The sequence below is a fragment of the Aythya ferina genome (genome assembly GCF_964211825.1).
Source record: "Aythya ferina genome assembly, chromosome: 29".
NCBI classification, from domain to species: Eukaryota; Metazoa; Chordata; class Aves; order Anseriformes; family Anatidae; genus Aythya; species Aythya ferina.
In genome coordinates this window covers 197,903-219,344 of record NC_140326.1, presented here as the reverse complement: position 1 = coordinate 219,344, position 21,442 = coordinate 197,903, and the positions used below count along the sequence as shown (strand labels likewise).

At 39.7% G+C, this 21,442-nt stretch overlaps 1 protein-coding gene across 2 annotated transcripts in view; it reads right to left on the bottom strand.

Moving 5' to 3' along the window:
• LOC311424855 (GON-4-like protein) overlaps positions 1 to 21,442 on the bottom strand; it is a 30,557-nt gene that overhangs the window by 1,622 nt on the left and 7,493 nt on the right. The window contains exons 9-30 of one of the 2 annotated variants that reach the window (XM_084500296.1): positions 21,132 to 21,302; positions 20,169 to 20,361; positions 19,277 to 19,378; positions 17,933 to 17,973; positions 17,528 to 17,631; positions 15,337 to 15,535; positions 14,546 to 14,632; positions 13,841 to 14,012; positions 13,501 to 13,645; positions 13,167 to 13,317; positions 12,417 to 12,533; positions 9,519 to 11,255; positions 8,701 to 8,944; positions 6,985 to 7,166; positions 6,268 to 6,465; positions 5,555 to 5,698; positions 4,932 to 5,075; positions 4,514 to 4,633; positions 4,117 to 4,230; positions 3,423 to 3,630; positions 2,040 to 2,832; positions 1,422 to 1,524 (exon numbers count right to left, since the gene is read on the bottom strand). In XM_084500296.1, coding sequence (XP_084356422.1) covers positions 1,422 to 1,524; positions 2,040 to 2,832; positions 3,423 to 3,630; positions 4,117 to 4,230; positions 4,514 to 4,633; positions 4,932 to 5,075; positions 5,555 to 5,698; positions 6,268 to 6,465; positions 6,985 to 7,166; positions 8,701 to 8,944; positions 9,519 to 11,255; positions 12,417 to 12,533; positions 13,167 to 13,317; positions 13,501 to 13,645; positions 13,841 to 14,012; positions 14,546 to 14,632; positions 15,337 to 15,535; positions 17,528 to 17,631; positions 17,933 to 17,973; positions 19,277 to 19,378; positions 20,169 to 20,361; positions 21,132 to 21,302 — 5,469 coding nt within the window. Of the gene's footprint in view, positions 1 to 1,421; positions 1,525 to 2,039; positions 2,833 to 3,422; positions 3,631 to 4,116; positions 4,231 to 4,513; positions 4,634 to 4,931; positions 5,076 to 5,554; positions 5,699 to 6,267; positions 6,466 to 6,984; positions 7,167 to 8,700; positions 8,945 to 9,518; positions 11,256 to 12,416; positions 12,534 to 13,166; positions 13,318 to 13,500; positions 13,646 to 13,840; positions 14,013 to 14,545; positions 14,633 to 15,336; positions 15,536 to 17,527; positions 17,632 to 17,932; positions 17,974 to 19,276; positions 19,379 to 20,168; positions 20,362 to 21,131; positions 21,303 to 21,442 lie in introns of those variants that run through there. The other variant, XM_084500297.1, reaches the window with a different exon arrangement.

Here is a 21,442-nt window from a genome sequence, read left to right as displayed (position 1 = left end):
TTTCTTTGGAAGACAGGTTCCCTGTATTTAAATAGAGGGCTGACAACCCAAGTATCATAATTGAAATACTTCTGGTACCAAATACAAGGCTAGAATACAATGGTAATGTAAAAAGGACCAAGACAGGTGTTTTTTTGGCTCCACTGCAAAATACCAGTTTGTTAGCCTTTTGGAAAAAGTCAGAATTTTCCAAACAAAATTTTCATGAATAGGGAAAGCTGGCAGGCACAGACAAGCACTTAACTCCAGACAGCAAAGCCTAAATACTTGGGGGAAAAAAGATGTAGCTAAACATCAGTTAATAAACAAGCAAACAATTGCAGTTAACTAAGACACAGCAATAAGGAACAAGTTTCAGGCGGATGAAGTAATAATCACCCTTCAAACTGGGTTAACTAAAATGGCTGTGAAGGAAGACAGCAGTATTACAGACCTTTCAGACAAACAAAATTATTGTCAACAGTACAAATGATTTTGGAATAATATAACACCACCACTTTCCACATGCTGTAGAAAGCCACATAACATTTGATCAAAATGCACTAGAAATGCAGGTATAATTGCATACTTCTTGGGGAAAAAAAAAAAAAACAAAATACAACCCATATTTGATCTATAGTAGATTCTTAAATGTACATGGTGTTGGCTACCTGACAGAAAAGTTTGTAAGAGTCAGGAAAAAAAAAAAAAAAGAACAGATAGCATACAGCAAACAGACACAAATCCTTGGCTAGATTAAAAAAAAAAAAAAAAAAAAGGCAAAATTCAGGAATGGAAGCATTAGATATGACGACTGATTGACCTATCTCCTGTGAGTAAAGTGGCTTAATGTGAAATCTCCAACTTAAATCCCTAAAAATGGCACACTACTGAAAATAACAGCAGCACGATGGGGACAAACTACTTCATTCCCATACTTCTGCTGTTCTCCCTGAGCACAGAGTAGGGCCTACTACCAGACAAGACATCAGACCTGTTGTTTAAACTGACTGAGCAGTTCTTCATAAGGAAGCTGATCAATTAATAAAAACAAACCAAAAAAACTCTGTAAAGAGACTTGACTATCTTAACAGGCAATAGCTTCTTTCTCTTCGGTAGTCAGGTAAATTGAAAATTCAAAAAAAATGAAGTCTATGATGGTGCCAATCATTTAACAGGGTTATACTGTGTCACTGCATAGTCATTTCCTCTAAAACTTTGATCTTCATTAGCAGTCTCTTCAGCAAATAATCATATAATTTGTCTGAAAAAAAGCCCATGACTGTGCAGTCAGGATTATTTTTCTCTGATGCATCAAATTTCAAATTGAAAATTAGGTCTGAGAGGCTATTACAATAGCCAACCCTTACATCTCCTTCCTTTCCACCCGCTTTTCCCTACTCACTCTAGCTAATGCAAGCATTTTCACACCAACCCCTTACCTCACTAGCGGTCTTGTTGCCCAATTTCTGTGAGATGGCATGGAAGGTTTCCAGATGGGCTCCTTTCTCCTGACAGGTGGTAAGGATGACTCTGTCAGCCTCCCTACAAGGCAGTACAATGGTTATGAAAGCAGCCAAAAATGAGCATTAACACACTTCAACCACTACAAACCTGAGAGGTTTGTTCCGAAGTACAGATCTAAAGATCAAACTTAAAAACTTAATAATGGAACAAGTCCAGCAGCCCTGTTCATTTACTACTACTACCACCACTCACAAGACACATCTCTAAGCAGAGTCACGTTTAGCCTGTTTGTATTTTTCTCATAAGCTTTTTGTGGGAAAAACATTTCTTTCCTAGCGTAGAGTATTACAATAATTACACTGCCACAAGCAGGCTATACTTCTGATCAGACCAAGATTGCAGTTATGATGGACTGTGGTTAGAGGAAACAAGGCAAGAATATTCAAAGAAGGGAAGCTGCAGAAGACATTAGAAAATTGGAGAAAAAGATGAAAATAAAGAACTCTATAAATATTAAAACCAAACTTTGAATGCCAAACAAAGCCAAATACTGAATGCACTGAAGTTGTAAGGTGCAGTTAAGGCAGATATACCTGGTCCAGAGGACAACCTTCTCCCCGGTGGAGCTGACTTTGCTGTTCTTGGCACACACAGTTGCTTCTGTGACTCGTTGCTGTTGCTGCTCCTCTTCCTTCTGCCCCAGGGAGGCAGTAACCACTCTATACTCTAGCTCCTCAGAATGCTGATGCACCTGGAAGCAGTTGTTTGCATTTGACTTTAATCTGTTCTCAGGAAAACTTCCAATGCAGCTCGTATCATCTGCTTCCAAAACACAATTATTGGGGGACTGTGAGCAGCAGCTCTTACCCAGTGCTGGCTTTCTATCTGGTGTTATCCAGCCTTGCTTTGCTTCAGATTTTCCTTCCAGAAGCAAAGGTGGTCCTTCAAATTCTCTCACGCTTAACTTTGAAGAGTGACCAAAGATGGCATACTTGTCTGCTGATTCAGAGTGAAGCCCTTCAGTCTGATACAAACTGTTTCCAGAAGAGGAACTAGGTCCTGTTAAACCTTTCATTGGAGCAGAATGAGAAGACAACAGCACATCTCTGCTCAACCCAAGGGAAGTATTTGTATTTCCTTGATGTTGTTGGTTTAGTCCGTCACTAACACTTCTTTCAGTGCAAGGGCTGCCTTTGGTTTCTTGAGGTAGGTTTTGAGTAGCTTTTTGTAGGTGTGTGCATCCAGGCCCAGTGATAAAAGAATGACTGTCTTTTGTGGTATTCACAACAGCACTGACACCTGCTTCTTGAACCTGATTATCAGGCAACGCTGCTTTTTCTGAAGATACATGTCTGCCACAGACAATTCCTCCTTCCAGGGGAGATCCTGGTAAGAAACCCATACAAGTTCAGACTAGCTGTTAGTAAGAAAAAAACTTCCAGAAGTTTAATTTACTTAAATAGATTTTTGGATTCTAGAGGATAATGCTGTAAATGAGAACACAGTTTGGGAGCAGCTTTGTAGTTCTAGCTGCAGTTTACACATCCTGTACTTCAAAGAACGCACTCTGCAATCAATTTTGTTCAGGCTTACTACAACCAGGTAAGGGGAAATGATGACCACATGAAAGAGCTTAAGTATGCAGCCCAGAACAAAATTATCTTATTTGGAGTTGTGCTAACGTGAAAACTAGCAAAAAAAAAAAAAAAAAAAGTATCATGGACAGGTAGTACTGGGGATAAGATTAATATGCTGGCAACAGAAGCTTAAATGTATCAGTAATTATAAAAACTGGAGAGTATTTCTCTAGTCAGGAAAGCTTTTTTCAATGCTCTGGATATATGCGTGTTTAAAGCATCTAGAGTGGATGAAGACAAGGAAAAAAATGAAAGAAATATTAGAAGTTATTATCTCAATGTGGGAACCAGTTTGGACAAAAATGATAGTAGCTGTCCACGCATGAGACTTTCACATACCTGATGTGAGAGAGTCCACTTTCCTAGATATGGTTTTTGTTCTACGCTGGACATCCTCTCCCTCATCTCTGCTTTCCAAGCTTTCTTCCGCAAGTTCCTTAGACATTCCAGAATCCTTTCCTTCAGGCTGAGGACTCGATTCTTGTTGAACAAGGGAAGCAGTCAGTTCTTGAGAATCTTTATTTTTATAAAACTTGTTCTCACACACCTGCAAACCAATATATAGGCATGTAATTATAGACACAGTGTACTGATCCAAACCTAACACCTCAGCCTTTCTTCCAAAGCATTACTTGACTCTAGTTAAGCCTTCAATTTGGCAATATGTTTGCATTTAGGAAGCTGAATCTTTATTATTAGGAATAGGTAGAGTTCTCTCCATATAGGGGCCACACAAGAATCTTCCACCAAAAAAAAAAAAAATCTTATTTTTAACTCAAAGGAACGTCAAAATCGACACTATTTAGCATAGCAAGGAAGGGCAACAGAAAGCATGAAGGAGATAAGATGACAGAAGGCCGGGTAGGGCAGTCAAGGCTCCAAAGAAGACAACACTGTTGGTTATCTTTTATTTTCTTCCCCAACACATTACAGAGACAGGAGGTCCCAGGCTTAACAGATCATCACCAAAAAAACAGTGGGACTCTTGACAGAACTGTACTTACCACTCCAATGACTTGGCCTATCAACTAACCTTACTACTGCAATGGCTGCAGGTCCTCCTTTTGCTTTTCTTTAGCTTAAGGTCGATAGTCCCTTCATGGCAGGAACATGAACATTCCTTCATCCCATCTACCCACTCGACCTCCTGGAAACAGACAGACTCCAGCTGATAAATGTGCACAAAGATGACAGTCAGGGCAAGGTTAACCCCAAAGGGAGTCAGGAAGGGCTGGAGCAACACTCTGTGTGTACCCTGAGAGAACTAAAACAATTATACTGCTAGCAAGCAAAGCACAATGGAAACATTTCATTCCCTTTCTTAAAATCTTTACAGGCTGTTGTAATATCTCTATACAGACATTTATCCTCACAGACTTGTGTTTGCTTAGAGTCCAAATATGTGGACTAGTGAGATATCCCAGGCCCACCTTGTCATTGTTCTGGCCTCCGATCTCTTTACGTTTCTTATTTTTTGAGGCTGTGTGCATCTTGGGTGGTTCATCCTCTTCTTCTACATCTGGCAAAGACACCTCTTCAAACCCATCAAACTAAAAAAACAAAACAAAAATTGCTTATCGTGATAGCTCCTCACAAGAACAAATTTCATTTTCCCCATGAATTTCTGAGTATTGAGCTCAGTTCCAGTGCACCACCAGTTCAACTATGTTAGAAGAGTCAAAAATGCTGTAAAGACATTTGAGAAGTTTGTTCCAGTCCACCAACAGCTATCCCACCCTGCTATTTCAGTCACTCTGGAGATGCAGCCACAATTTGAGTCCTTCAAGTTGAAACATTTCTATTATCTCTGCTTTTATCTTTTCTGGTCTTGCAAAAAGATTCCTCCACCTCATATTCCTTCTCTTCTGTCCAGTTGATTTCCTCAAAATCTCCCATGCGGTTGGCCGAGGGACGTAAGTGATCAAAGAAAACTGAGAACTCATCCTGCAAGTGGTCATGTCCTTTCAACAGTTGCCACACTTGGGTCTTCAGCTGAAAGGAAGAAATCCAGAGAAAACAGGCATTTCATTCCATATCATCACATTCTTAGAAGGATTTCTTAGGGCAAGCAGAACATCAAGGCTTATTATAACTCCAACATGGAATTTTATACTTGCATTGTTACTACCTCATGAATATTTTGAGACCATTCTATATTCAGCTATCAAATTAGCAAAAAAAAATCCCTCCAAAATTCTAGGCAGACTCTGCAGAGGGCACTAAGCTAAAATGTCACTGGCAAGGTGAAAAAAATAAGGTGAAGATAGGAGAGAGGAGACTCAGGCAGGCCAGTTAATCGTAAAGCCTGATGAGGAGGGCAGCTTTGATTCTCTACCACACCCCATGGAGGGAGATCAGACTTGGTAAATGCTCATGGTCCCAAAGAGCAGTACATGGGAACAGTGAAGCAAGCTAGCATATTGTGTTCTGAGGACTTATGAGAGAAAGGAGGTACCTGGAACCCCCATTACCTCTGCAATCTCCTGCGGAAGGCAGTCCACACAACTCTGCAGAACTTTGATGATCTTTTGATGGTGGGCAGGATTTTCAGCAAAACAAATCTCCAGTTGCCTGAGGAACTTCCGGCTTTTTTCAAACGCTTGCTGCTCTTCAAACTGATAAAAAAAAAAAAAAAAAAAAGATTCACTCCTCACATCTAAAAATGTATTTCCAAGTATCTCTAGTTGGCTTAAATGAACTATTACAATACCTCTCCTCTTTTGCTATTTGTTTTCCATTTGTACGGATACACACTGCAAAACTGGGAAGAGGTTGAAGATGAGAAATAAACAGCACTTTGTATATCAATACTTCCATAAGCTGTAAAATTTTACTTCAACCCCATGCACAAAAGACAAGAAAATTCAGAAGGAATGTAATGGGTGAAAGCCTGTATCTTAAGAAGTGGAAGGCAGATTTCTGAGACAGGGAACCATTCCACTTACTGCATGTTGCCTCTCTGCAGTCAGGTTCTGGGATGCAACTTGGAAAGGCTGATTCCGCACAGTCGTATTTGAGTTTTATAACAGACACTAGACTTTTCAATTCCAACTAATAAAACAGAAGGTAAGCAACTGATTTACCCTGTTTTTCCTTGCCCTAGGAAGATTTCCTCATTCTTTCATTCCCACAAGCATTGTCATTGTCTGCTTAAATTCTGGTCTGCTTCTTTCATTCTACTTACCAGTCCACACTCCAAAGCTTGTTCTGGTAAAAGGAAAGCAGCAAAATCTGTGAGCAACTGTGGCCAGTCATGCAACAGTTTCTGTAAAGTGAAATAGAGATCCACAGCTGTTCGCTTGTCCATGCTAATCTCAAACTCATAGATAACACGAAGGAAGTCTTCATACTTCCCAGGAACATGCTGCAATGCTTCACGCACCTGCAAAGAACAAGACCTTTATAGGACTGCCTAACATTCAGGAAGAAAATAAATTAATCTGGTAATCTCTGATCACTTGTCACCCAGCATTCATATAATGCTTCCAGTTCTGTTGGGCCAAGAAAACTCTTCCTTAAAGATAAATGCAGATTGCTCATAAGACAGAAAAGAACCAAATTCAAGACCCAAGAAATTCTGAAATTAAAACTGACCCAGTGTTGTGGGCTGGCCCCAGGCAGCAGCTAAAGACCCCCACAGCCTCTCACTCACTCCCTGCCTCCCCAAAACAGGACAGGGGAGAGGATAAAAGAGCAAAAGCAAGAAATCTTACAGATCAAGATAAAGACAATTCAGTAAGTGAAGTAACACCAAATGGGGTGCCAAGAAGAAAGGTAACTCCATTCTAGTCACAACTGGCACCCACAGTTAGAAATGACAGTTATGTGGCTCAGGTGGGAACTGTGAGGATTCACAGTGCGTGATGTTCCTGTTTCTGGGTTACTTATTGGCCTGGCTTACTCTGGTTAGATAGGCTTGTGCAAATGCCAGATCTTTCTGTTCCCGCAGGGGATCTCTCTCCAGGATGTCTTCATCATACAAGAGGAGCAGCTTTGACGTGTCTTTGCTGGCACGAGTCCGTCCCCTCTTATTTCTGGCTCTGTGGGAACTCCTGCTTTTCCCAGGGGCTTTCACATTCTCTCCTGTAAAGAAGCACAAAGCAAGTTGTACATGCACTTATACATTCTCCGGGCTGGCAGATGACTACTCCTCTAGACCAACATTACGATACAGAAGTAGGTTTTCAGACTTAGCAATGAGTTAACTGTTTACATCCTCTTGTATGTGCATGAGCAAAATACCTCTTATTAGTCAGGCTGGCTAACATTTAAAATTGGCTGCTTACAACAACTGATGAGAAAAGTCTCTGGATACATCAAGAAACCCATCTTTGACCCTAGCTGCTACTCAGCTAGCAGTCTGCTAAAAAAAACAGTAGGTAAATCTACTGAATACCAGGGGCAAAACTACAGATGTGATATGAGCAGAGCTGGACTTAACACTTGCAAATTACTCTTCTGGCTTATTACTTGCACAAATACAGTTAACATCACAGACAACTAACTGGTGTCAGATAATATGGAATGAAATACTATGCAAAGATTTGCTACCTTGAAATTTTTGTGTCTTTAATCTTGGGAATCTGCTGGTCTACTGGGTCCACCTCCTCAAAGATCCCTGTTTAAATTCATCTACTGCTTGCTATATTCTGTAAAGTTGTTACTTTGTTTCCTTGACTGTTCCCAACATGACGTTATAACACAAAATTCAACTTAAAAGTATGACTATTTAACCTTGTTCTTGTATTGATTTGGGGTATTAGTTGACACAAGGCACACATCTCATGTTTGCAAATTCCTAAAGCATAAATGCATTACAACAAACTGAAGATGCTCAGCTGACATATTGTCCTGGTTTCAGTTAGAACAGAGTTAATTTTCTTCCTAGTAGCTGGTTGAATGCTATGTTTTGGCTTAAGATGAGAAGAGTGCTGATAACACCCCGTTGTTTTAATTGTTGCAGAGCAGTGCTTATACTAAGCCAAAGACTTCTCAGCTTCTTCCTCTGTCCTGCCAACGGGCAGGCTGGGGGTGCAGCAAGAGCTGGGAGGGGACAGACCCAAGACAGGTGACCCAAACTAGCCAAAGGGGTATTCCATACCATCTGACATCATGCTAAACAAAATATAGGGGTGGCTAGCCGGGGGAGGGGGGCCAGACTGCTCGGGGTTAGGCTGGGCATCGGTCAGCGGGTGGTGAGCAATTGCATTGTGCATCACTTGTTTGTGCACATTATTAGTAGTAGTACTATTATCATAATTGTTATTATTATTGTTATTATTATTTTCCTGTCTTATTAAACTGTCTTTATCTCAACTCACGGGCTTCACTTTCTGTTTCTCTCCCCCATCCCAGAGAGGGAGGGAGGAGGGTGAGTGAACGGCTGTGTGGTGTTTAGCTGCCGGCCAGGTTAAACCACGACACATATGCAAGGGCTTCTGCGTTAAGAGCCATTCTTACAGAATGATGATTGTTATAAATTTTTCAGATGGAAAGCAATACTAAGCTCAGAAATGCTAAGTGAAATTAAACCCAGATGGAGTTTCCCTATGGTTTTGCTTTTACTGCAGACAGCAGTTCCCTATACCCTGCATCAAAAGAAGTCAACAAAACTTACCTGGTGGTATTCTGTGGGCTTCCACCTGCGGGGCCATCTTTGTCAATGTGAAGGCTGATTTAGGTTCTTCTGACACGTCTCCACAAACTTCATCATCTTTCTGTAAACTCTCTATTCCTTCCCCTTCCTCCTCCTCTTCCTCCTCCGGCTCAGAGTTCTCTTCCTGGGAATTCTCTTCTTCAGAATCTCCTTCTTGGCTTAAGCGTCTCTCTGTTGCAAGCCAAGTAAGTTTTTCCATTGTCTCCTTCAAAAGCAACAACAAAAATCCACATTATTTTCTTTTAGTGTTTCTTTGAACATCATTCAGCATCTAGCTCACTCCATTATAATCCTAACAGTGCTGAACACCACCACAGATCAATATCTGATCAGAGGGTTCTAGTAAAGTGACAGAATTCCACAAGAACTAGAACTGCCCATTTTTGTATCACACACAAACTTCAACTCAGAATCGAACATGGAAAAAAGCCTTAAGTTAGAAAAGATTCCTTAATGGTCTTATCTCTTAAAGGCTTGGTGGAATTGTGTCTTGGAAATTAATATAGTTAAAGTATTTCTTAATGAACAGCTTCAGTTGAGAAAGTCCTTACTGATCAGCAGAATTTAAATCTGGAATTTTGCAAGACATTCTTTTCGCTTAGACTTAAAAATCTCAGAAATACGTGGTGTCCAGTTTCTCCAAAACCAGCACAAATATCATGATAATATATGGTTAACAGTCCAGCTTTCCAATTGGAATCAAATTGTGATTTGCCCTTATGTCACTAAGTTGTTTCAGCACACAAATTATTAGCAATTTTTAGAAACTTTGCTTTTACCTGAAGTTCTGGCACCGAAAGAATAGATTCTTCTGAGGCTGATGACATTTCTTCATCCTCATCTTGTGTGAAATCATCAAAGTCATCATCGTCGTCTTCCTCTTGTCCTTCTCTCTCTCCTCCAGCTTCAGGGCCAGCTGGTGTCCCAACAGACTGGCCATCCATACTAGACGAATCTTCTGGTCTTCCTAGTGGGCTACTAAATTCTGCTTCGAGATCCACTGTGTATGAATGATTCTTTGGAGACTCACTGCTTGCTTGCGGTCCAGTAACACCAGCTGCATCTACCTGCTGTTCATCATGGGGAGATGACTGCAAAGCCCGTCTTTCTTCTCCTCCCTTCTCTTCACACACAGCATGCTCCTTTTTAATTTCTTTCAGCTCATTTGGACATGAGCAGGCCTCCATGTTCAGCTCCTGGCCAAGACCCAGCATGAATTCCTCCTTCACCTCAGCACACAGAAGATCCCTCTTCTGTATTGGATTTACTTCCTTGATGGCATCGTTTGAATCTTCAGGCTCAATTTTTACCGTTTCATCTGGATCTTCTAAATGAGGCAAAAGGTCCACAGACAATGGCTCTGAAGCATTCTCTTGTCCTTCTACCACTGTCCAGCTACAGCAGTCATTCTTATTTACCATCTCCTGACTGCCATTATTTGAAGTGGCAGGATTTGTACTACATTCCTTCTTGGGGGAGACAGCTGAGTATGTAGCATACAACTCCTGGGGTTCAGCCTTGGGCTCCACTGTGGGGTAGGAATTTTTGCTGTTTCCAGCAGGGCACGAAGGAACCAGATTCAGTTGTTCTTCATTTTCACCAACAGAAGATGCAGAAAGACCAACAGGGTTAGGAGAAACTATCAATGAAGGAATTGAGGAAGTCACTAGAGGCTGATTTAATGGACATGGGAAAGTGGATGGATTTACCAACAAGGTTGTAACTGGAATAGCCTGAGTGCCTCTCCCCACAGTTGTATTTATGGGCTGAATCATGTTGCAACCATTGCCTATATTAACCACTTTCACTGTGGTAGCAGGTACAGTAAGAATGACTGGAGATGGCTGGATCAAAGGTGAAGTCTTTATCAGTGGGGCAGATTTTGTCCCTTTTTTCTTCTGATATCCCTTGCGAACACAAGGTTTGCGTATTTTTGCTCCAGCCAAAGCTGGTAACATTAATTTTGGCTGAAAAGTTATTGGATTTGAAGACACTAATGCTGGTGGTAAAGCAGCTGAGAAAGCTTGCCTGGAGTCTGGATGCGAAGCAGAGAGCACATTCTGAAATTCCAAGCCATCCCCACTTCCCACCACTGCTGGAACATTCAAAGGCTGCACTCCTGGCACTGTCTGCATAACCGTAGCTGGTTGGATTAATCGAGGAATCTGAACCATAACTTTGCTGGGTGGAGCCTCTGACTGGGATAACTTCATGGTTTTCTGAATGTTAATAGTGTTGGAAATGGGCTGCAGACAAGGACTTGGTCGAATGAGGACAGGCTTCAGAGCTGAAGACCTCTGTCTTCTCCATGCTCTCCTAGAGAATCGATTGGCAAGAGGCTTTAAGGTCAGTACTAGTCCCTTTGGCATGAGTAGAGGGTATTTTTCATTATATTCTGTGTCCGAAGTTTCCTTTTCTGTGCCCAAAAAGTCAGATTCTTCATCAGGTGAACCTGGCATCTCCCTCGCATCTTCTGCTAATTGCTTCAATTCCCCCTGAATGGAGGGCAAACTTGCCTAAAGGAAATAGGGGAGTTTTTAGTCCAATCCACAGGTTCTGCCTACCTTCAAACAGCACTGCAGAAGAAAGGCAGTAACTCGCTTCTAAAAGTAAAGCAATTTTTTATTTACTGTTTAACATTCACAAGTTTTACTCTAGAGCCTTCAAAGGAATCCAAGTGCCTAAAAGAAACAACAGAACCAAACTGCTTTGTAAGCTTTCCTTCAGTAAATACAAGGCTGTGGGAGGGAAGCTTCACTGTAACAGTGCCATTAAGAGAACTAGATTTTAGGGCATCTCATTTTTTCCTCAGACACAGACCTCACTGAGCGACCCTCAGTGCAGTCACTATGCCTCCAATTTAAGTCTTCACTGTGCTAGGAATCTCAGAGAAAGAATCCTTAGAAAGTGAGAGACATTCAGGTGTAATAACAGCCACACTGCAGGTGAACATCATCTTACAAAGAAAAACACAAAAAGGGTGATAAAGGGTGACAGAGCACTAGAACAGGCTGCCCAGGGAGGTTGTGGAGTCTCCTTCTCTGGAGATATTCAAGGCCCGTCTGGACACCTACCTGGGCAGCCTGCTCTAAGGAACCTGCTTTGGCAGGGGGGTTGGACTTGATGATCTCTTGAAGTCCCTTCCAACCCCTACAATTCTGTGAAAAAAAACACAGATTTCTTCTTTCCTCTTAAAAGGTTTGTAAAGAAGAACAAACACTTTCTCCTGGCTACAACACAGTGGGAAAGACAGCAACACCACTAACCATAATGCATAAGGCAAGGGTCAGATTATGTCAATTAAAAAATTAACGAAGTCAAATTAAAAAATAAACACATCAAAACAGACATTAGAAATACACCCATGTATCATGTACAAGGATGCACCAAAAAGCAAAGAAAATCCACAACAACTTCAGCTCCATAGTGCAGCTGGGCAGTCACACCAAGAGCAGTGTATAATACTTCATGTTGCTAAGTGCTGCTCTTGATAGATTTACTACCTGGACCCAAGGTAACACAGGCTCCCCTACAATGCAGTCAGACTACTTTTTGACTTCAGAGCTATAGCCTACCCAAACAACTCATTCTGAACCTATACTGTAAGAAGGAAAAAAAAAAAAAAAAAAAAGAAATAAACAAAGCTATGCTGGATGAAGAAACAGCAGAAACTGTACCTTTAGCCAAAATGGCAGGCGATGTTCTTCTCTCTCCACGGGTGGTTTCCACTCACTAGGCTGGATTTCCTCACAGCACTTGAACAGAACAGGCAACTGCTTTGTCTTTTTATAGTACTGTGTGGAGAGAGGAGACAATGCAAGGCAAGACAACCATGGTCAGAACACCTGTCCAAGAACTGCTGGGATATAGGCTAAGAATTGTGCTCTGTAAAAGTGTTCATATGAATGCTCACTGTCATCTTGGTTTCTCTCAGAAAAAAAAAAAAAAAAAAAAACAAAGTTCTACCAGTTGTGCACATGTACTAGCTTTAAGTTTCTGTTTCTTATTCTCTTTTCAGCACTGGACATTAGTTATGGGAGAGGATATTTGGCCTGTTGGACGTACAGCTTGACCGGAGACAGCACTTTCGTCTACATTTTGCTATTTAAAATTTATTTATGCAAATTTGTCTGGATTATTGAAGCTACAGCTGTACCAGGACTGTTTGCAATTAGACTCTGGATTAGATTACATTAGGCTCTAGGCTGTCAAAATATTAATTAAAATACTTACAAAGTAAAAATCATACGGTCATTTTGAAGAAACTGTCACCCTTCATGGGAGGATCACATTTTCTTTTAAGAAAGCATCAGCATATGTACAAAAAGGTCCTTGGAACAAACAGCACATCTCTTTTTGTATGACAAATATGAACCAGATAGACAAATGTGAAAAATACCAATCCATAATCTGAATGCATCACTTACTCTGATGATATTATCAGGAGCTCGATTCATATTGAGATTCTTAATTCGCACTGTCAGCTGGTGGGCAGTTTTTGTTGGTAAGAGATATTTGCTGATCAAAGGCTTTGGAAACTCCGTCCCTTCAAAATGTTTCAGACCTAAAGCTAATAAACTGAAGAAATAAGGAGAGGGAAAAAAAAAAATAAAAAAGCAGTCTTTTACACAGTAGTTCAGATTGCTATTTGCATACACCGTTCCACAACAGACAGCTGTTCTTAAAGATTGTATCCTAAAACTTTACCATATAAAGGAAGTTCATTGGTGCGCATGTTATTCAGCAATTCTAAGCACCTACTTGTCCTCTGCTTTTGTGAAGATAATCTTGTCCCGGGGAGGGTTTGCTTTCAAGGAACATATTGGCAATAACTCTGGATACATAAAGACTCTCCTTGTTGCCAAAATCCATGCCACTTGCTTTGGCAAACATGGAAATTCATTGGCTGTGTAAAGAATGAACAGGTGAGGATAGATACTGGCATGGGCAAATAGTGTTATTCACTACTGACTTCTTGAAAATACTGTTTCTGTTATTCCCTTCACTGCAGAAAATACTATTTCCTCCCTGGTTTTTAGAATTTGCATGTTACTTAGTTTCTGCTTAAATTTAGATCAGGAAAAAGTAAAAGTATACATACCACTCTTCTTCACAGCTTTCCGAGGGCTCCAGTCAACTTGAACTTGGGCATGAAAATCTTCAATGAGCTGCAGTGCTCCCTTCAGGTTACATGGCTGGAACATTGTTTGAAATTTAGGATAGAATGATTGACGAAGGAGCGTAGAGCTTCGAGCAAAGTTACCAAGCTCATTCTACAAAGTCAGACACAGAAGAAAGGTAAAAGGTTAAGAACACATATGTAAATGCAATAAAAGCTTTCAAACTAAGCTGGTGAAGTCACAGGCATAGAAATACATCACTACAGATGTCTTCTATCTTATTTTTGAACTCTAAATCTAGGAATAATCTCTTTATTTTTTCTTTAAAGATTTTTTTTTTTTTATTATTTTTACTTTTGTCTGATCATATTAATTCACCAACTTTCTGGAATCTATCAAGGTCACAGAATGTTCACTAATTACAGAAGTTTTTGTACTTTGTTTTTAGCATTTCCAAGCAAACAGTAGAAAACTAAAAAGATATGCCACTTCAAAGTACTGTTATTAAATGTGATTTATTTCTTCAAGTATTGAGCATGCTAACAGGAGGCTAACATCATTGTCTTCGTTAGTGGTAGTCTCTCTCAATTGCACGGGATAAGTTAAACAAATTAAGCTCTCTAAATATCACCAGTGACCAGAGATCATTAAAGCTTGTTTAGCTCTTTTTAAAGACATATCCTTACCAAAAACATCCTAGTGGTACTGGCCTCTGAACTTAAAGCAGGGTTGGAACTTGCAAGGAGATGGATTTGAGTCAGAAGCTGAACATGCTTGAAGAATAAAATCAGATAGGGATTGTCAGCGTATCAGTAACATGAGAAACTGGAAAGCTTAAGTATAAAGTTTCAAGAAACATCTCCTAAGCATCACAAAAAAAAATAAATCCGTCTGACTTCAGAAGAAATCCTTCCAACAATAGAGAACTGAGGGGAAACTTGACTACAAACAGGCAGCATAAAAACTACTTCTTATAATATAGTTTCTATTCCACAGAGTTGGAACACATCACCTGTTTAAGTCTTAGGACACATTCCTAGCTTTTATAAAAAAAATTCACACCATAATGAGCAATACAGAAAGGATTTTTTTTCTAATAAAATACTCAAGTGTTTCTTAAGTGTTTCTTCAAAACGAATGACTTCAGCAATCCCTACATATGTGTTCAAACAACATACACCTTGCTTTGCTGCTGAAAAAAAAAGGTCATTAAAAAGGTCATTTGCCTTACATGTATAACCCAAGATCTTTTTCTTTAGCTTGTGTTTGAGAGATTTGTCCTTTCCTTGCTGCTACACACCATGACATGACACTGTATTGATTAACAATAGTTAGTTGTAGCTTTTTCAATTAATTTCTAAAATTAAACAGCAAGCCAGAGTGCTTGCTGTACCACTGGCTTCCCCCTTTCCCATGCTGCAGCAGCATACAGCAAATATTCCATAGCCTGAATATAATATTGATAATATTTTATTACCTGCTGCATTTGCTGCTGGAGCCTTTTTCTTTGCGTACAGTCGAGAACAAGGCTTTGGAGAGGCTTCTCATTGTGAGGTTTTGATTTCTCTATCTCCTGTGGTGGCTTGATAGAAGACTTTTTCATTCTCAACTGCTCAAGTTGTTCCTTCACTGTCCGGTGTTGTTCATTCAGCAAATTGGCCAGAGGCTCTTCAAATCTGTTTGAGACCAGGCAGACCAAAATATAAAAAGCATAGGACCTAATCACCAATCCTATTCCATTAGAATATTTTACCTTTTTTTTTTTTTTTTTTTTCCAAGTTGAAATATTCTGTCAAAGCGTAGTACGGACAGAGTAGTTCTTAAACTGTACATCCCTGTAACACTGTTTTAGTTTTGGGATGCAATGTCAAAACTATTCCACTTAACCTCTATTCCAAGCACAGCTAACGCTCTTGTTCACTGTTCTCAGTAGTGCTCCATGTTTGTTGTAGTCAAGTGCTAAGGCACACTCCAGAGCAGCCAGGAGCTAACATAGTCTATAATACAATAAACCCGACCCTATTTAAATTATAGCATCAGGCAAGGTCCAAACCCAAGGTGTTATGGGTGGCATGTTACCATAATTATCTCCAAAAACATCATGTGCTGACTCAAATGCTATTACTTTTTCTTCTTCCTTCATTTTTCGCCTTTTTTTTTTTTTTTTTTTTTTTTTAAAAGGTTTTGCCTAGCTTTATGCAGACTATTCCACTGGACATCTGATGACACGATAGTAAAAGCTACGCCTGTAGCAGAAAAGGGTACGTATGGATTTCTGTTCTTTTCTAAACTAACTTCATGCAGCCTCCCTGGTCTTACGGTGTAATTGAAATACATATTTTATTTTGTTTTGTTATTCAGTTAATATTCTGATTTGTTAGTTACCAGCTTTACTTTTGTAACAGGCCTAAAGTTGATTATAAATGAAGTTGTTCCAAGATGCATCTAATGTAAGATATCATAAAAACAATAAACTCAGGAAACAGGTGTTTTGCCACAGAACATACTTAAAGAGTCCTGTACACAGATAAAACTGGGGAAGAAAAAATTCAGAGGAACAGCATGCCGAAGGAAGAATAAACTAGCCATCACCAAAAACAAGTGCACACAGATTGTAAGAGAGAGCAGAGCATGAAGTTTCCCTGCTTTTAGTCTGTAGCTGGTTTAAGATTCGCTGCGCTCTCCTCTGGTACTGCTCATCCAGAGAGAGTATCAAGAAATTCCAGCCGTCATTTTAGCTCCTTTCCCAAACAGATACACCTTGATCTTGAAGTGATCTGCCCCATAAATAAGGAGACACCATTCTTATCATAGTTCACCTTTAGACAATTTCTGTAATTTCTTACATAGGCTTGTATTATTACCTAGAAAGTAATGCTTTAAAGTCTTTTCTCTCTGAGGTGCTACATCAAGTATAACCCATATCAAAAATCATCAGAAGTTAATTGCTGAATTTTATAGTTGTTTCAGGCCTAGGCCTCAGCAATTGTATGTAGTTCTCTTCCTTTGGAAATGCTACTAATATATACAAGTTATTTGCTTAAAAGACGAGATGATCCACTTGTTCAAGCTAGTTCCTCAGGAGTCTCTTATAATCAAAAAAACGTAAGGGCAGTAAATGAACTTTATCAATCAACCCTCCCCCCCAACAACAACAAAAAAAAAATGCAAGAAAGCTATTACCTCTTTGAAAGGAGTTCAGAACACTACACCCACCACCACACTGTAAAGCACAAGAATTAGAGAGCTAGAGTACCTATTGAGCTTGGGATGTTCTCTGCACAGAACATGCACAGCTTTGATCACATACACAAACAACATACGCAGCAACACCCCAGTATCCAGTGTCTCTATCTATCATTTTGAATTATTGTGCCATTGTCAATCAGGTATTATACTGCTCTGATAACTGTTGTTTTATTGTTTAACAGCTGAGGCAAGTGTCTTAAAAGCTTGCCAAGCCATTTTCCCAGAAGAATCTGTGTAATACAGGGGTTATATATGGAAGGCCTTCAGATAAAACAGATGATACCCTTTAAAGCAGCAGCTTTTTCTCAAAAGGCATTATCTCCTTAGGGGATGGCATAGTACCTGCAGGTGACCAAAGGCTTTTTACCATAAAAGAATTATTAATATTTAGTTTTATGACAACTATCAAATGATCCTACCTAAGTGCCTGTGGTGTATTAAAATTTGGCCGTGACTCTGTAACATTATCTTCATCTTCTGGACCTTCATCTTCCATGTTTGAGAAACCCATCTCATCCTGAAACTGACAACACGTGTAGTAGAAAAATGTAGTCAGAAAAAAAGAAAGCTCAACAAGTACATTTACTACAAAGTGTCTTTAGTTAAAGCTCATGATGATCCTCTTAGCACATACATTCATCTCTACAGTAATTTATGGAAGTTCCTACGTAAGTTCCACCCCAAATTACACTTTTATGGTAGAGTCTTTTGCACATATTCAGCACTGAACATTTACAAAGGTCCCCCTTACGGCTTTAGTGGTTTCATGCCAGATCTGAGAAAGATCTATTACTCTTCAGTGTTACACCCAATTTATCACTTACTGTCTCAAACAGCTCCTCCATCAGTTCATTCACTTCCTTTTCTGCAAGTAAAATTAAAAAGAAAAATGAAGATTCCTCTTGCAAGAAACACTCATCAATCCTGTCATAATCTCAAGCCATTTAAGGAATCTCTCTTGCAAAGAGTAACCCTCCTCTTGTAAACAGAGGTCCGAGAAGGAACAGCCTCTGATATATACAGAATGGTTGTGGTTGGAAGAGACCTCTGGCTCCATCTGGTCCAACTGCCTTCTTCAACCAGAGTCACCCACATCCACTTGCAACATCCAGGCTGCTTCTGAAAAGTCTCCAAGGACGGAGATGCCACAGCCTCTCTGGGCAGACTGAGCCCTGGCAGAGTAACCTGCACAGTGTAAAAGTATTTCCCAATGATCAGACAGAACCTCCTGCTCTTCACTTTGTGCCCATTGCTTCTTGTCCTGTTGTTGGGCACCACTCAAGAAAGCCTGCTCTGCACCTTCCCTTCAGGTATTTATAGACATTGGTGAGATCCCCCTTGATCCTCCTCTAGACTGAACAGCTCCAGCTCTCAGCCCTTCCAATATCTGAGATGCTCTAGAACCCTTAATCATCTTTGTTGGACTCTCCCTGCTACATCCATGTCTTTCTTGTAATGGGGAGCCCAGAACTGGAACTTGTACTCTCAATGTGGCCTCACCAGTGCTAAGTAGAGGGAAAGGATCATCTCCCTCAACCTACTGGCAACACTCCTCCTAAGGCAGCCCAAGATACCATTAGCTTTCTTTGCAGCAAGGACACACTGCTGGCTTACATTATATTATACCCCTTTTTATTGCTGGGCCCCAAAAAATTCTGTTGAGACTGTTTTTAATCACAAACACTTTGGAAAAAATAAATTGGAAAAAAAATATATTTTAAAACGAAGTTAATCTGCAGTAAGACCTAAAACAAATATGTTTTATTGAGAACATAATAAATGATACGCTCTTTAAACTGTAACTCAAAGATTGCAATGACGTGAAGAAAATTTCATTACACTCAAAACATAAGGCAGGCATTCACTTTCCAATTTGGCTGTAGCTTTATGAAAGACTGCACTATCTATAAAATATTCTTCATTCTGTGCTATACAGTAAAATACATCTGATAGCACAGCAGCTCTGGCTAAATCCTTTCACGTATTCACAGAAAGCCAGTTCTGCATGGAAAAGGTGTTCAGTCTGCAAAGTGTGTTTATTTATTTATTATTTTATTTTATTTTTTGTTTTTACTTAGCCTACACTGCAAAGCCTTTACAACAAAACACTTTTGAAAATAAATTACTAATCCTACTGAGAAAGGAAGTGGGATTCCCAGCGGACTTACTGGTAATTCTCACCGCACGATCATTTCTGAAGTCTTCTGTATCTGGTTCATCCAGATCTTCCAGGAAGTTGTACTCAGGGTCATCATCATCATCTAATTCATCTAATAGGAAGCATGTTTTGAAACGTCATTACCCTGCCCCAAGACTAAACAGTAGCCAGGAAGAGAAGCACTTAGTTTATTGCCTGATCTTACACAAAGATGGCTAGGATTACTGCTTGAAATTAACTGTTTATTTTTAAGAAAGCAATATCAACTCCATCCTCTTTTCAAACTAAGCTACTAACCACCTTTATTTTTAGTCATTCCCATTTATAGAAGTTAGATTTGTTCTGTATGACCCAAGTTTCAGCTAAAATTAGAAAGAATGAAATATTACAATACACTGGAAGAGTATTCCAATTTTTGTTTCACAGTCAGTTGTACAACTCTATGTAACCTGTAAATCCAGAACAAAAGGAAGTCAAGCCCAAAACTGTTTTCTCTCTTCAAGAACAAATTATTATTATTTTTTTTTTTTCTAACATAACAGTTCATGTCCCTGCAAAGGAGCATGGTATGTTCAGATTCAGGCGTACCTATGCTGCCAGCTTCATGACACAGCATGATTCATTAAGAATTGAACAACATAGCTTTCATTTATGTTTGCCAGTTACTGCATGTGCTCGCTAATTATTATTTAAAGTGAGGGTTTTTAACTTCAGGTGTCTCACAAATGTCTATACAGAAGATGAGGAAAACTGACTGTGTGCAAAACACATGCATATTGCTAAACAAGATAATGGATCCAGCCAAGAATATCACGAGCAATGGGAAGAGAAAGTAGCCAAGAACAGGAGGAAAAACCTCCAGGATCCCTCTGTTCCAATAAGCAACAATGTGTTGTACGTACCTTCGTTCTCCACATCATCATTCATGAGCCCTCCAAGCCACCTTTTCCATTCTTCATCATCTGCAGTATTGGGATCATACATATCAGGCGTGATATCTGGGGCTCGGAGCTCAGCCTCCAGTTGACCAAGAGGAACATCCTTCAGCGGTCTCTTTGATCGGGTTCTGAAGGCAATGAGGCTGTCTTCCAGAGACTGAAACATGAAGGAAAAGCAGAATGGAATTAGAGTTTCTCTGCTTTCCTCACAGCTTCTTTGGCAGTAGGATTTTCATCAGAGCAAGAAGAATCCACTATCAAAAATTAGATTCTTGCCACAAAGAATTGTTTATTTTGGTATTCCAGAAAATCCAACCTTTCATTATTCTTGCTATTAAATTATTATTCTTTACGAATATATTATTGTTCACTTATTTTGTGCTAAACTTTTATCGCCCCCCTTGCAATATTTGCCCCCTTCATGTATATTTTACTCTGTTGCCCAGTTTTCACTATCTGTAATTAACCTGAAGCTACAGTGCAGGACTCTTGCTTTACAACTCCTCACCCTTGTGGAGTAGAACGGATCAGTAATATTTTTCTCATTATCAATATGAAATAGTGGTTGCCTTGGCAACCAAGCTTCTTTGCATGTTCACAGCGTACCTGCCTGCAAAATACAACCAAAGTGACCATTTCTTTTTCAAAAGAAAGGTATTTTCCTTACTTATGTAAATGCCATAGAATTACAGTTAATAGTAAAAACAATGTAACTGAGAAGCCTATGAGCATAAAGTGTAGTTATGATACAAGAAATTAAAAGTATGTGTCACTGATAGCCCTGTACTAACAGCTACCTCTATTCTCACAGAGCTTGCGTGCTACCCACTAAACAGATTCATCTTGTTTAAATTTACAAAAGGAGAGCAGAATGAAATTTTAACTCAAACTGAAGAAATACCACTGTAGCATCCCAAAACACAGTACCTGGTAGGAATCCATGCATACTGGGCTTGAAGCCAGTTCTTCATCCACTGCATGCAGCTTCTCCATGAATGTGCTGTCTTTGGTTTGCTTTGGTTTAGGAGGTGGTGGAGGTCCCATGGGAACTACTTCAGCACTAATATGTCTAACAACAGGTGCAGTAACCTTCTCCACCTAATTAGAAAGGCCTTTGTGTTTTAAAGTTTTATTTACAGCAGATTTTCAAGGACAGAATAAGTCGTAATTTTTTTTTTTCAGTTTAACCACAGGCTAGCAAAATAGAAATGAAAGAAATGCTTCACAGAAGGAAACGG